The 15964-nt window shown below is 41.5% G+C and overlaps 3 protein-coding genes across 4 annotated transcripts; 1 reads left to right on the plus strand and 2 right to left on the minus strand.

The window, feature by feature from the left end:
* Window positions 1049-4270, plus strand: LOC109714659 (AT-hook motif nuclear-localized protein 9-like). Its single transcript, XM_020239355.1, has 5 exons — window positions 1049-1472; window positions 2046-2113; window positions 2649-2780; window positions 3180-3335; window positions 4067-4270. Exons 1-5 carry the CDS (start codon window positions 1049-1051, stop codon window positions 4268-4270), a joined length of 984 nt encoding a protein of 327 aa, XP_020094944.1.
* On the minus strand, window positions 7101-9840 carry LOC109714471 (probable phospholipid hydroperoxide glutathione peroxidase). Its single transcript, XM_020239112.1, has 6 exons — window positions 9568-9840; window positions 9129-9205; window positions 8639-8700; window positions 8157-8275; window positions 7437-7604; window positions 7101-7352 (listed from the first exon to the last, which is right to left on the minus strand). Exons 1-6 carry the CDS (start codon window positions 9811-9813, stop codon window positions 7320-7322), a joined length of 705 nt encoding a protein of 234 aa, XP_020094701.1. The 5' UTR covers window positions 9814-9840; the 3' UTR covers window positions 7101-7319.
* LOC109713640 (FT-interacting protein 1-like) lies at window positions 12127-15555 on the minus strand. 2 transcript variants are annotated; one of them, XM_020237802.1, is made up of 2 exons: window positions 15376-15555; window positions 12127-15211 (listed from the first exon to the last, which is right to left on the minus strand). In XM_020237802.1, the coding sequence occupies exons 1-2, from the start codon at window positions 15538-15540 to the stop codon at window positions 12416-12418; spliced, it is 2961 nt and encodes a 986-aa protein (XP_020093391.1). In that variant the 5' UTR covers window positions 15541-15555; the 3' UTR covers window positions 12127-12415. The 2 variants fall into 2 exon arrangements, with proteins under 2 accessions (XP_020093391.1, XP_020093390.1); XM_020237801.1 differs by having other exon boundaries at window positions 12127-15159; window positions 15321-15555.

Raw genomic sequence — 15964 nt, forward strand, 5'->3', positions numbered from 1 at the left:
TTATTCGAGATGATTAATCTTGTTTTTTTCATACACAATCCTCAATTTATATGTTTTACAAATATTATGAATAATAATAATGTGATGTTTATATTTTTATTTAGGGAAAACTTTAAATACCATCTATGTGGTTTTGTATTTTCCCACTTTATTACTCTGTAGTTTAAAGCGCATTACTTTCGTATTCTGTGATTTTAATTTTTTTCTTTTTATTATCTTCTTCATTAAGTTTTTCATTAAATCAGTGACAAGGTTAAAATTAAAAGATACTAAAGTAAAAATCTGAAGTTTTTTTGTATATGATTTAATGAAAAGTTAATGAAGAGATGATGAAAAGAGAAAAATAAAACCATTGAGTCATTCGGTCTAAATGCTACATGAAGAACATAAGCCAGATGACGGGATGGGAAGATGATGGAACAGGGAGACCTAGGATGTAGAAGATCATAACAAGTGATTTGGCAGATTTGGATTCCTATATATCCACTCATGTGGTACTTCATCATACGATTCATATAAGATCCATCTGTCTAGATATCATCATATACATCTAGAAGTACTAAATTAATACACTTTAAAATATATAGTACTAAACTGAGAAAGTGTGAAACCACATGGGTAGTATTTAAAGTTGACCTTTTTATTTATTACAAAATATTTTAATATCTTAAAACATTAATAACAATATTTCACATTGTTTTCATAACGTTTTACATTTGAATTCAAGAATTAATTCAAAATATTGAACATTTTCGAGACATTTTTAAAGTAGAGAGTTAAAAATTTATGTAATCTTTTGTGTAATGGGATAATTAAGACATCTGTGCAAGGAGAGTATTTCTTGTGACATATAAGATCGCGAGAATATCGCAATAACAAAACAAAGTACTCTTACTACGGAAAACATCACTAGATAACTTGTTTTGTCATCCAAACAGGCTCTTGCAGCCTATTCTAAATATTTTCTTATTTTCCCCAACTTGTTTCGTTAGTGTTACACATCGCTAACAGAATTTTAAACTTAAACTTTCGAGCTGAATCAGTGACAATGTCGGGATCAGCATCGCCCTTCACGCGAGAAGGAACAAGTGCCAATAGACCTTGCCCGTCAGCCGCTTTATGTGAAAATCCTAAGTTGATTCGTATGCTGCGTAATCCCAGTGTGAATTTAGCTTGTATTAGTGATACTAGCGGTTCACCAGGATCTGCATTTAATGCAGAGTCTTCGTCGGTACCGATCTGCAATGCCCATGGCAGCGATGTAGGTGGCGGGCCAGCCAATGTGGCCCCTAAAGAGTCTGTAAAGAGGAGGCGCGGAAGGCCGCGGAAATACGGATCGGATGGAACAGTAGCTTCCTTGTCAGCGAACATGGTTTCAGCACAAGAGGCGACTGACACGCCTGCTCAAAGTCAGAAGCGAGGAAGAGGACGACCGCCCGGTTCAGGAAGAAAGCAGCGGTTAGCACTGCTTGGTGAGCAAACTATTGCAGACTAGTTGCACCTCAGCAGCAACTCTTTCTGCTTTCTTCTTTCTTACTGTAATTCGCGTTATCTTGTTACTGATTGTGATTGACAGTACTTTTAAGTATTGATCTTTTCCTGCCAATATAGTTTCAGATCCAATAATTTTAGTGTTTAAATCGATCTAGGAGCTGGTGGTAAATATGTTTGAGTTCGCAACCTAGTTGGGAGAGCCCAGGTGGGGTGTCTCTCCTTGCTTTTGCCGAGTTTATCCAATTTGAGCTTACTTCGGTTACTTTATGCTCTGAATCCTTGAGAGATCAAAATTTGTGCCAAGGAAGTTGAATATTGTTGTAGTGTTACAGTGAATGTATGTACATTTCAAATCAAACAAGACATCAACGAGGCGTTCGCACAAGAAAGAAAACCAAATGATACATCTTTCGCATCTTCTCAAAATGGCCTTTCTAGTTATCTGAAGTATCAGTGTGCTGTTTGTTTTATTGCAATCTCCACCAACATCGAATTCTTTAAGTAACTATGTCGATCGACTGTCTCCATTGAGTAATGCTCTTCTTCTACAGGAGAATGGGTTGAAAGCTCAGCTGGAATAGGCTTCACTCCACATGTAATCACAGTTCCAAAAGGAGAGGTATGACTTGATTTTTTTTTTTTCAATAAAAAAATTATTTATTTGTTTTTGGGCTTGAATACCAAGATAAGTTCATCTTGATCTTAGATTTCTCTAAATCCCTTCCCCATTAGCATTACAAACCAAGTGCATTAGCAGCTTCTCTAGTTACCAAGTTTCCAAATCTAAATCATCTGTATTTGTATTGTAATATATAATTACACAGGGTGAGATTATACATCTGTACCTATACACCTTTAAATGGTTTCAGCTTATAATTCAGTGAAAAGATCTTAAATATTCTTACCAATCTTATTGTTTCCATAATTCCAATGCATTGAACAAGTGCTGGATAGTGAGTTCGCATTTTCTCTTTCAACAAGGTGGAAATGTTTACTCAATTTTGTTTTTGATTAGGAGAATTTTGAATCAGCACTAGTTTTCGACAGTGTCGCAGAAAGGCAAAGCACAGGCATATATCATTGTATAAAACAATGGCTCTTTTCTTTTCCTGCAATATGGTGATAATTTGCAGAATTGTGATTTTATCACGCAGGATATTGCATTGAAGATATCGCAATTCTCACAACAGAGTCGTAGAGCTATCTTTGTTATGTCAGCGAGTGGTTCCGTCGCCGAAGCGACTCTCCAGTGCCGAGAAGCCCCTAATCACGCTGCAACTTACGAGGTTTGATTTCATCTGTTGTTATCCTATATTTTTCAATCCAACTTTTACGTTGTGCCAAACCGCCAACTATGACTTATCCCTGGTATTAATTTGTTTCAGAAATGTGTTGCTTGACATGTGCCCAGATGGTTGTTTTTTTGAAGAACCTTAGTTGTTTTGTTTCCTTTTAACGTCGCATTATTTACATTTACTATATTTAACCTCACACCTAGATGTTGGAGTGTTCAGAGAATGGAAGCAGAAAATTTCTGTCAGAATTACAGAAAACATAGTCAAATTGCAGAAGGAATTTTCTGGATGAATTGATTCGCAAGATACATAATAATGTAGATAAACATAAACATGCTTGTATATTTGTCAGTTTCTTCATAAGAACTTGTTCTAATAGCATTTTTGCAGGGTCCTTTCGACATACTTTTTTTATCAGGCTCCTATTTATCGACAGAGGAATCGCAAGCTACGACGGGGAGTTTAAGCATTTTTCTCACCTATTCTAATGGTATGTTGCTCGGCGGTCCTGTTCGTGGACCAATAATAGCTGCGGCCCCTGTTCAGGTAGATGTTAAGCCCTACACTTTGAGATATTGCACAATACTCGATGTTTGTTATATTTTTCGTTGACTTAAATGGGCCAGTATTCTGCCCTGTGACGGGAGGCCATGTTGAGTCGAGTCATATTCGAAATGGTGTGAGGCTTGGTCGATCGAGTCATATTCGAAGTAGCCTGAGGCTGGTTGGGCCAAGTCACAATCAAGATCCGTGGGCGCTATATCTGTACACTTTAAGTGAATTGGTTGTGTATTTCTAACCTTTTGGAATTAATGACTAGCGCAACGATTCGACAAGTGGTATCAGAGTCAGAGGTCACGGGTTCGATTCTCGTTTGCTGTAAATATGTGCAGGTGCTGGAGAGGAGATTGTTGGCTTAAATGGGCCAGCATCCTGCCTTGTGACAGGAGGCCATGTTGGGCCGAGTTATATTCGAAATGGCGTGAGACTGGGTGGGTCGAGCCATGTTTGAAGTGGCGTCAGGTTGATTAGGCCAAGTCACAATCGAGATTCGTGGGCGCTGTATCATTACGCTTTAAATAAATTGGTTGTGTATTTCTAACAGCTCGAGCTTTTAGGATTAATGGTTAGCGCCAACGATCTGACATTTTCATGTTCTTACATGTGTAGAGAACCGAATGAACAAAAACTAATCCTCGGTCGCATATTCATAGTTTTTCCTTGCAGTAGCATAAGATCAAGAGTTTGTGACTAAACATATTACTTAATCCTTGTAGCTTATTGTTGGAAGCTTCATTTATGGCGGAACGAGGATGAAGGAGAAAGGAAAAGGCAAGCAGGCAGCAGGTTCTGAGTTTGTGGGAGACAGTTCAAGAACAGCATTCAGTACAGTTCCTCCTAAAAATTTTGCTCATTCAAGAGAGGGCTGGTCTAATCTTAAGCACACTGGTAACATTGGAATCAACTCGACTCGCGGATAGAGATCTTCAGATTTTGGCAGACATTTTCATATCCCCACCTGATGCTGCTGATGCAGAACTGGCATGAACCAGTGTTGATTGGATTAAATCATCACTTTTTAATTTAATTAGATTAGTGGAGCATATCTTTCAGTTAGTTCAATGAGAATTTTTTTTTTTTTTAGTTGGTCGTATAGGATAAGACCAAACCCGAAGTTGGTGATGTGTATCTAAAGTTGATGGTAGTATAAATAAGATGTAGACCTTCGTTGTATGGAGAAGACGATGATGTTAATAAATTAATAAAGATGATTCAGAGCTTTGGTGCAGGAGCAATCTTTTTCCTTCGCGAATGCGTCGTTCTGAAGTGAGTCCAGTTCCGATGTGAGTTCGGTTCAAAAGTGAGTGCTAATTTTCTTTTCTAATTTTTTTTCTATTTTTGTTGAATTTTTCTATTTTCTTTAATTTTTTTAATTACGAAAATTTCTAAAAAATGTATTTAAAAAACTTTCAAATTTTCAAAAAGCTTTCAAAATCATAAATTATATTTTGGAGTCCTCTAAAAACGTAGGACCCTAATCCCGTCCTACATCAGCTTTGGTATCAAAGCTTTGACGATTTTATTTCGTCAAAAGTTTTGAGCTTACAGAAGAAAATAAGATAAAAATTTTAAAAAAAAGTGAGTAAAAGTATTATAAAAAAAAGAGTGGAGTGACAAAAAAAAAAAAAGGTTGAAAGAAAAGTGTCTGGGAAAAAAAATGGAGATGGTGTAAAAGAAAAAAAAAAAAGAAAAAAAGAAAAAAAGGGGAAAAATATCATGAATGTAAAAAAATGTCTTAAATTTTTTTTTCAAAAGTATGGTAGAAGAAAAGGAATTCATATTGAGTTATTGAAAAAAATATGTGAGATGACAAGAATCAAGTTTGATGAATGGTTGTACGATCAGAGGTCATATTTTGAGAGGAAAAAAAATGATATTCGAATGGAAACACTAGATGACTTGAGATGGTGGTATAGACAAAACCAAATATCACATAATATTTTTAGAGGAAGAAGATTGAAGGTTGAAAGATATTGAAAATGGTGCTAAAATTGCTGAAGATAATTTTCGATGAATGGGTAAGGTCAGATATGAGTATCAATTAATCCAACTGAAAGTTCAACTGGAGAACCTAATTCTCAACAGAGTACGCCACCTATAGCACAGTTGGGAGTCGACAATTCTGATTCGGTTCCATCTATACCATCTGATTGCAAAAAAGTTCTAGATTTGATTGAGTTATTCTTGTTGCCCAAGCAATATGAGTTCACTACACTAGAGCTTCAGATTGCATCGAAAGCATCTTTCTTATTGGCATCAAACCTAACAAAATCTCATGAATTTATCGGTTATTCTTCCTACTTCAATACCAAACCAAAAACTCAAATGATACAAGCGGTTCGACATGCAAGCATTAGACTGCATCACTTTATTCTGTATGCTTAGTTGTTTTCTATCTTCTTACAAATCCAATTAATCTCGAGAACGAGATCCTGCGCAGCGGAAGCGAATGATGCAGAATAGATATAAACCAATGTTGATCGGATTAAATCGATTTAGTTCATCGTTTTTTAACTTAAAGATTAGATTAGTTTAGCATATCTTTCCGTTAGTTAAATAAGAATTATTGTTTAGTTAATCTTTAAATAAGATTGTTTTAGTTGGTCATATGGGATAAGATCAGATCCGAAGTTGATTATGTGTATCTAAGACTAATGATAGTATAAATAAGATGTAGATCTTTATTGTCCAAAAAATTAATGAAGATAATTCGGAGCTTTGGCGCACAAGCAAATCTTTTTTCTTTTGCAAATGCGTCGTCCTATAGTGAGTCGAGTCCCGAAGTGTCCCGAAGTGAGTTCTGTTCTATAGTGAGTCATGATTATCTTTTGCAAATGCGTCGTCCTATAGTGAGTCGAGTCCCGAAGTGTCCCGAAGTGAGTTATGTTCTATAGCGAGTCATGATTATCTTTTCTATTTTTTTTTCTTTTTTTATTTTATTTAAATTTTTTTAATTACAAAAAATTCTAAAAAAGTATTTCAAAAACTTTCAAATTTTTAAAAAATTTTTAAATTCATAAATTATATTTTTGAGCCCTCTAAAAATGTAGGATCCTAATTCCATCCTACATCAGATGCAAACCGAGGGGTTACTAAATCAAAATTTTCAATTTCATCACCACCTCAGGTGAAGCATGTGATAGAAAGAATTATTAGGGTAGCACAGTATACACGATGTAGCCTTCAATTTTTCTCAGTAGTTTTGTGACTATGTTGACACATATATTTATAATTCTTTTTTTTCCTTTGCTTGGATATAAGCTAATTTTATACATGAGTAATACTATATACCTACAAACAAATTTTACTGATGCTTTACAGCAAAATTGGTGAACAATTATAAATCACAAGAAGGCAAGCATGATTTATAATTTCAAAGTTGAAATCCAATCATTAACTTGTAGAGTTTGTAAGATATTATACGATTTATTTGTAAGCAAACATTTTCCTTTTATACATACAAGAGTTGAACAGAATTTGGATGCAGAAAGTCATCAGTGCAGTGCACAGCTGAACATTCTAAAGTCTAACATCAAGTACTCATCTAATCTTGCTGCACTGCTGAAAATAAAATGAACATGCCACAAAATTTGTTCCTTTCGCTACCTCTAGTGGAAGCAATTCATCATATCACCTCACCACATTAAGCATCACATCTTTTAAGGTGTTGGAAACTAGAAGACCCACTCACCCACAGACAAGCAGATGCAAGCTACAATGTTGATATAGAACAGCTTAAAAGCAACAAAATTAGGTAAAGATGAACTCTGCATTTTAAACACTAACATCCAATACACAACCATGACAACTGATTGCAAAGCAAACAAAGCATACAGTAAACAAACATCACGATCACTACATTTATTCTCGACAAAACAGAAAAGAGTGTACAATTATACTTCTCAACACAGTCTTATTGCAGATATATTAAGGCCAAATGGACAGACCGCAACACCTGGTTGAGAGTGCTTACGAAATTCCAAGCAGCTTCTTGATGTCTTTCTGCAAGCGGACACAAAAGCGTTTTTAACAGTCTTATCACTCAGAAGTGAAGCTGAAAACAATGTCGGACTAAACTAATTTTACCTCAATGCTCAGTGGGGAGGTGGTTGGGGCATAGCGGTCAACGACGTTGCCGTCCTTGTCCACCAAGAACTTGGAGAAGTTCCACTTTATGCTGTTTCCAAAGAGACTGCCTTTGCTGGACTTGAGAAACTTGTATAGAGGGGCCGTATTGTCCCCATTCACATCAACCTGAGCCAAAAATAGCAAAACACAAAAAAAGGTACAAGTTAAAGGGCATTGTTGATCTCATAAGCATGATAAACAAACTAGTATTAACTAGTAGATATGATTTGATGCCATATGCTGAAGAGTAAGAAGCTATTAAGGGCCATGTTGTGTTTTGTGTGGACAAAGTTTCACATCTCCCCCTTGAACTCGGCAGCTTCAGGCTTAAACATTAAACAGTTGCAAAATGGTTTATTTCGTAGTACAACTCAACAGCTTTCAGATATCAAAAGATCTACAAGTTTCTGGACCAGCACTGAAACTTAATTATACGTGTGAAGCGCCTCATAGATTGGAAAACACAAACACATACCCATGCAAACATACAAGAAAGTGAAGGAGAAGCAATGAAGATAGCAGGGAGAAGCCACGACTATCAACATATAAGCATCCTTTTTTTGCCCAGATGATTTGTAGTAGTATATTTTTTCATCTTATGAAATAGCTTATTTAAGTGTAACAATGACATATGACATGACCAATGCAATGAAACTCGATAGTTTGATTAGAGATTACCTTGTCGAATATTGGGTATTCAGCCTTAAAGCGAGTGCAAGCAAATTCGACAATCTCCTCATTGCTTCCAGGTTCTTGTCCACCGAACTGATTGCACGGAAATGCTAGAATCTCAAATCCTGCATCATGCATTGTACTACGTAAATTGAAAATAATAATGAGTTCGACAGAAAATCGATGTGAAACAAAAAATGACACCATTAGAAGTGATACATTCTATGATTACTCAATTTGAAAGTACATACACAGTCTTAAGTACAAACCTTGTACTCATACGAACTAACAAAGAGTAACAGCTCCTAAATAATTAGTTCAAAAGAGAAATTAAGGATAATACAGCTCTAACATATGATGTAAATGTTCCAAGACCTACAAGAATGTGAGGACAAATGCATGATGTATAAATCATGAGAGAAGAACTAGAAGAACAAATTAGATTCAAACAAAAACTAGAAAAGAGAAGGCGACAAATTGATGTATACCCTGATCCTTGTACTTCTCATACAACTGACTCAGCTCCGTATAGTTCGAATTGGTCAATCCACTGAAACAAGAATTTACAGATGAGTCAGAACATGATAACATATGCATCTACAATAAGTTTAAAAACAATAATAATAAGTTATAAAAACAGAAAGAAAAACTTCAATAAGCTGGCCCAAGTTAGGTTAAAAGCACCGGCTTTCATATTTTGGAAGGCTCAAAAAATCCAAAAGTGCTTTTAATCTTTCTGTCTTCCAATGCTATAAAATTATGTGAGAACCTCTACCAGAAAAGCAAGTAGCTACATACATTCTGCAGTTCCCATCATAATCACAGTATTAGAGGAAAGATTGAAAGCACTTTATAAAAAAAAAAAAAATTTGGCCACAATAAGATCCCAAACTAAGCCTAAGAAAGTTAATATGGAATGTTTTTATATCCAAATTATGCAAGAAAAAAAAAAAAAAGCAAAATAAGAAAAAGGTGTACCATTGTGATGCAACATTCACAATCAACAGAACCTTCCCCTTGTAAATGCTGAGGTCCACATCATTTCCTCTGGCATCCTGCAAGAAAACTATTACTCATCACATCCTCGCAAATAAGGAATTGTATAACTTCAAAAAACATAATTTTTTCCCACCCGAAAATAAAAAAATTCCCTACCCTAATTTTCCAAAGATGACAAATTTAGCATATAAATATCAAAATCTTGCCGAATAATAACCAGATCACAGAAAAGCACCTCAAACCTAGAAAGGAAGAACGAGAGCATCGATTCGAATCAAATCGAGCAACATATCACCAACAAGATCCGCTCTTTTCAAATACCCCAATCACCAAATCACCCAGAAACCATCGAATCGAATTAACCACGAAAACAGAACAAATCCACGGCGACCGAGGAGCAAGAGGGAGAGGAACCAACCTTGACGGTGAAATCGTGGACCGAGGTCGCGGACGCGCTGGCCATGGAGGACGCGAAGCGAACTGGGCGAAGAGAAGGGCCTCTCGAACGGATCAAAAGCGCTTTTGGGGAACGCAAAGGGGAAAAGGAGGAGGGGGTTTTGGGGAGATGGAGGAGAGATGCGGAGGAGATGCTTCTTCGTAGTATTAAACTCCCGAGAAAGCGAGAGGAGCCGCGAGAGAGGGCGATGCGAGGAGAGTAGAGCATACGCCTTTTGTGGAATTAGGGCCCTCGAATTCGTTATTTATAGATTGAAAAAAAAAAAAAAAAAANTTTTTTGAGTCGGTGTCAAGTGTGAACGGAGTAAAGGGAAAATGATCTGAAGAGGCAACGGGGATTTGACTTTTTTGTAACGTTGTGATATTGTTCGCGTGGATAACTCACGACCTACAATTTTACCAAAATTAATTTACGCGATCTTGCGAGAGTTCTAGTTCTAGCATTAACCCATCAATTTTTATTTTATTTTTTTTAAATTATTAGCAGATGTCTTGAGCCACTCACGTAGTGCTGACGTAGTGCTTGCGTGACAGAAATAAAATTAATTTTATAATTATAAATTTTATAAAATTATTTTTTTAAAAAAAATTATAAGAGAGGGCTAAATGCAAAAAAAAATTTGAAAAAATACACTACAATTGTGTGATAACAACAGTCACTAGCACAGTTAGATAATATTTTAATACTGAGATTCCAAATTTAAAAATTAATTGTTTAATATTTTTAATGGTAAAAATAAATAAAGTGAAAATTTTACAATTTTTTTTTAAAAAATATTATGAATGGTATAAAAGACATTTATAGCTTCAAAAATCAGGACCAACTAGGTTTTGAACCCAGATTGAAGGTTTACAATCTCATTAATAATAATAAAAAAAAAAAACTATAAAGCATCGGTAGTTATCAATAAATAACTCATTTCAACACTCGAATAGAATATTAATTTGGATATATTTAAGCAAGACTTAACTAATTAAGGTCATGTTTAGACATCGGATTTAGTTATTCAATAATAAATTATTTAATATAAAAATATTTTTATTTGATTAGAAATTACAAGTTTGATTTTTTTACATTTTGAAAGATTTTTCTTTGAGAGAGAAAAGTGGCATACTTTTCCAGCTTCACTTATATTTTTTAAAATATGACTTAACTAAAAACATATATAAAGCAATCAGACTTCACACCTGAGGTCTCTGATGGCAACTATCAAGCTCTGTCACCTGCATTAGAAATAGTTGGTACTTTTTAAAAGATCTTGGCATTTATAATTTTATAGAATAATATATTTAACTTAGAGGTGATTTATCTTATATCAAAAAACTAATCTATAAGTGAAATATGTTACTCCTTTAAAACACTTGGTCATACATTTTATCTACTAAATATTATAGATATTGAATAAAATATTTATGTATCGAAAATAGAACGTAAGTCACGAATGATGTTCGGTTTTGATCGTTCGGTTTTTTTTTTTTTTTTTTTTTTAACTCTTTGTCTTGAGGCCCTGATTAATTGCCTCACCTTTGTAGCCGAATTCATATCTTCAATGAATGAAGCAGATAGCGTGCTATCTATTCTAAAAAAAAAAACAGTCACGAATGACGTAATAAAATAAAGTGGTTGCTTAAGATCAGATCTTACATAACGGCCACAGCAAATCATGCAATGTGAACGCAGTGCAGGAACAGTTTTCTGAAGCAGGTAGAGCCAAGTAGTGCTAATGAAATCGACCTGACTCAAAACTCCACCACACATAAGAAGTGCAAAAATACCTGCGAGCGTCGTCTCTCACGAAATGGATCTTCCCAAGAAGATGGTCTACGAAAGGAAGAAGCTTCCAGAACGGACAACAGTCCTCCCAGAAGGTTCCAGTAAGAATCCACAGGGAACTTTGGCATTCAGATTGAATGATTAATTCAACAGTGAGAATGTATGCGTAAATATGTACGCCACATTTGTTTAGGAGTGAGCACTAGTATCATTGCTTAACTAACCAATGATAAGTATATATGGTAATGGTAATGAATAACCATTAAGTTAGAATAGTTTTGGTCTTTTTTTTTTGAGAGAGAGAGAGATAGGTAGCAGCATACTGTCCGCTTCGTTTATTTCATTTAAAATAAAACTTAGCTCGAAATATGAATCAACTAGGATTCGAATTTAGGTCTCGGGTACCAACGACCAAGCCCTTTGTCTTGCTCTAGATAGGGACAGTCGGTGAATAGTTTTGGTCTTAAGCATTCAATTAATGGAAGCTTTTATATTGTAGTAACATTATTAATTAGTGAAACTAATTATCAAAATTGACTATTCATAACCCCGAAAATTATGCTTAACAAATCAGCCACTGCTCACATGCATATAGTTATGAGTTTATTTTTTTATTTGAGAGAAAAATAATATACTATCAATTTTATTTCTTTTAAAAAAAATTAAATTTAGCTAGAAATACCTATTAAGCAGTTAGACTTTGGATTTCTTTTAAATATTGAATTTCAACAATCAAGCCATTTATTAACCCCGTTAGATAGCAAATCAGCTTCTCTATTGTTGTTTATGTAGCAAGCAAACCACGGTCACATAAATATAATTTCAAATGCTTTGGTAGAGATCAGAACACCAAACACAGCCCATACTGTTTGGTGTATCGATCACCATACTACAACAACTGCACAACAAAATGCCCCCACGCACAGCAACCACCAAAACCAAAAACAAGTTAAAGCACAAACAAACACCCAACACAATACAACTTAAACCTGTATGATCACCAAATCCACACACACAGACACAACAATTCCGTTTATCATAGTAAGCAGTCGGTCCTCGCCGGCAATCGGCGGAAAAAGTTCATGGGCACGGCCGGCAGCCGGTTCCGGAACCGCGGGTGCCTCATGCAGTAGAAGCCGGGGAGCAGCGCCACCACGGGGAACGGCGTCACGTAGAGCACCAGCGCAGCACAGAGGCAGAAGAGCAGGAACACGGCGGTCGCGCGCGGGTCCCTCCAGCTGACCAGCGCCTGGCACCGCTCGCCCTGCGTTGCGACGTCCCCCACGATCGTCTGTATCCTCCCCGCCACGCTCCGCAGCCGGTCGTACCTCATCCGCACGATCTCCGGGCTGCGGCTGGTCGGGAAGGTGTCGAACTCCTCGTCGAGCTCGTCCGGGTGCGCGACGTCGGCGTGCGATATCCGCGTGTTCATGTGCGGCGGGTGGCGCGGCCGGCGGCGGTAGTTCCACAGGCCGATCAGGAAGAGGTAGAGGAAGAAGGTCGGGAGGATGAGCTCCGGGAAGCAGACCAGCATGACGAACAGAAGGTGCACCAGAACGGTCGTCACCGGATTCGTCCAGCAGCAGACGTCGGCGAACCACTTGGCGACCGCGAACACGCCGGAGAAGACCGACATGAGCCGGAAGAAGTTGGCCTTGCTCCGCCGCATGCTCCAGAGGTGCGCGTGCGCGTCCGACATGTGCTCGACCACCTCCCGGCGGAGCGGCGGCTCCATCCGGCTCAGCCGCAGCGCCACGATCTGCACCGCCTGGTGGCGCAGCACCTCCTGCTGCACCATCGACAGCGGGCGCACGTAGTGCATCCGCGGCAGCAGCGGGCGCGAGTACGCGTACAGCGTGTCGGAGAAGGACGTCGCGGAGAAGCGGATCGCGAGGTGGAGCTCGCCCATCTTCTTGACGCCGGAGTTGTGGAGGACGAGGAGCGGGTAGGAGTGCGTGTACACGCGGCCGGTCTCGAGGGTCGAGAGCCGGATCCGCACCTTCCCGACGATCGCGTCCCTGACGGCCTCCGCGCCGGCCGGCCGCCTCTCGAGCTGGCAGTTGTCGAAGACGCCGACGGTGAGGACGGTGGCGTGGTCGTGGACGTCCCACGTGTACTGCTCGTGGAACCGCGGCGAGAGCCGGTCGACGACGGTGCGCGTCCGGACCCACTTCTGGCCGTACTTGGCGACGCAGTAGGGGTCGCAGGTGCCCCTGCCGTCCCGCGTCCTCATCGGGGTGAGGCCGTCGGCGTTCAGGACGCCCAGCTCGAGCAGCCCGATCGGATCCCTCCACAGGTGCTTCGCCGTCGGGCGGAGATCGCTGCTGTAGTGCGTCGACTCGCTCAGCACGTGGTAGCCGCCCTCGAGGCAGAGCCGGAGGTGGAGCTTGCTGGAGAACTTCTCCTCCTTGATCGCCTCCGCGCCGCCGCCGTGCCTCTGCAGGCCGAACCACCTCGACGCGACCTCCCGCTCGTCGAACCGCCGCTCCAGCTGCGCCAGCGGCACGCGGCAGTGGCCGATCACCTCCTCCTTGTTCGGCCCCACGCGGTCCTCCACCGACAGGATCAGCTCCTCCTCGAAGGGCTCCGCCGCCACGAACAGGTGATCCTCGTCCCACCGGTAGTACGGCGGCGTCCGGCACGGCGCCACCCGCGTCTTCAGCACCTGGCTCCCCAGCTTCGCCCGGACGAACACCTCGCCCACCCGGCTGCGGTCCGACAGGAACACGTCCTGCGCCTCCACGACGTGCACCCGGACGTACCACAGCCGCGGCGCGTGGTAGACCTTCCCCCGGATGTGGACGCTCGCGAGGATCGGATCGACCGGAGCGGAGTCGGCGTGCAGCGCGTTCGGGAAGCACTCGTCGGCCTGCGTCCCGATCCACACCGCCAGCATCAGCTCGCCCTTGATCCTCTCCCCCCTGACGTTCTCCAGCCGGTACCACTCCGGAGCCAGCGGGCTGTCCGGCGGGACGCGCATCGGCACCTCGTTCAGGTCGAAGTGCACCCGGCCCACGACGCCGTCCTTCGCGAGCGACTTATCCTTGAGCACCACCTCCACCAGCGACGACTGCACGCTCTCCCGCGAGAACGCGAACACCTCGTCCCACTCCGGGTTGTGCTTCTTCTCGAAGTGCTTCGTCGTCCCCCGGTAGTTCCCGAGCCGCACCTCCACGAACGGGTCGATGCTCCCCGCGACGTCGCGCGGGGGGAGCTCCCGGCCCTTCACGACGCGGACGAAGAGGTAGTGCATCCGCTCCACGAGGTCGTAGGTCCCGGCCGTCCGGCCGCCGGGGAAGACCCGCCCCCCGAAGGCGCGGCCGGCGCCGAGCGGAGGGTTGGTTTCCTTCAGCTGGAAGTCGAACGGCTGCCGGAACGAAGCCGACGGGAACGCCGGCACCGACACGGCGCGGAGCGGCTCCGGCTTCATCTCTTTCACCGCAAACGTCAACGCCGGTTCCGCCGCCACTTGCTCTCTGGAGAGGTGGAGGAAGCTGTTATTACGAGCAACGGTCTCTGTTTTGTCCGCAAGTGATGGAGGGTCCTGATTAAAAGCAGCGCCGGGCTGGATCAGAGGATCAACGGCTGGGATTGAAGAGTTAGTTAAGTACACTTTGAGGCCGAGCTCCCCCCGGGCGCGGGAGAAGAGGGAGCGCTTCTCCAAGGGGTAGTAAAGAGTGGCGGCGTCGGCGAAGGAAACGAAGGAGGTGCTGGAGATGCAGGCCTTGCCGAGGAGGGACCTGGAGCCGGTGGACCGGTTGAGGTGGAAGACGAGGGCGTGGAGGCGGAGCTCGGGGAGGGACGAGGGGTCGGAGACACGGAAGCGAAAGGCCTCGTTCCAGACCGGGCTCAGGTCGTAGTCCTTTACGGTGGTGCGGGACTGCTGGGAGTCGAAGTGGAGCTCCGCGAAGGCGTTGGCGGTGCCGTCNAGACGAGGGCGTCGAGGCGGAGCTCGGGGAGGGACGAGGGGTCGGAGGAGACGCGGAAGCGAAAGGCCTCGTTCCAGACCGGGCTCAGGTCGCGGTCCTTTACGGTGGTGCGGGACTGCTGGGAGTCGAAGTGGAGCTCCGCGAAGGCGTTGGCGGTGCCGTCGCCGTCTCGGGGCGGGGCAAGTTCGCGGGCGCTGACGACTTCGACCCCCAGTGTGAGATTGCTGCTCATTCTTGTAGTGGAGGCTGGAGCAGGGGTGGGTGGAGGGTAGACGAGGGAGTTCAACTACTGAGCGCTCAATCTGATCAAAATGGATTGAGATATATGTATATATAAAAAGTGATAGAAGATACGGCAGAATCCAAACATATTAGCAGTTAGAAATCGGAGTCAGCATGCATTAGGTATAATCTAGTTAAGTACAATTGTAGATCGTTTGGTTTCTTATTAGATCGAATTTTGATGTAGCAGTTCTAAGTTCACGTACTTTTTACATCCGTATCTTGCCTCACCAGTCAATTTTACGTGTCTTTCGTATTTATCACGGATGTGATCAGAGTGACTAAGTGTATTCTATCAAATAGATTTTTTAAAATGACATGGAATATAAAATATTCTTACTATAGGTTTTAAAATACATGTGACATTTGCGAAG

The sequence above is a fragment of the Ananas comosus genome, linkage group 8 (genome assembly GCF_001540865.1).
Source record: "Ananas comosus cultivar F153 linkage group 8, ASM154086v1, whole genome shotgun sequence".
Classification (NCBI taxonomy): Eukaryota; Viridiplantae; Streptophyta; class Magnoliopsida; order Poales; family Bromeliaceae; genus Ananas; species Ananas comosus.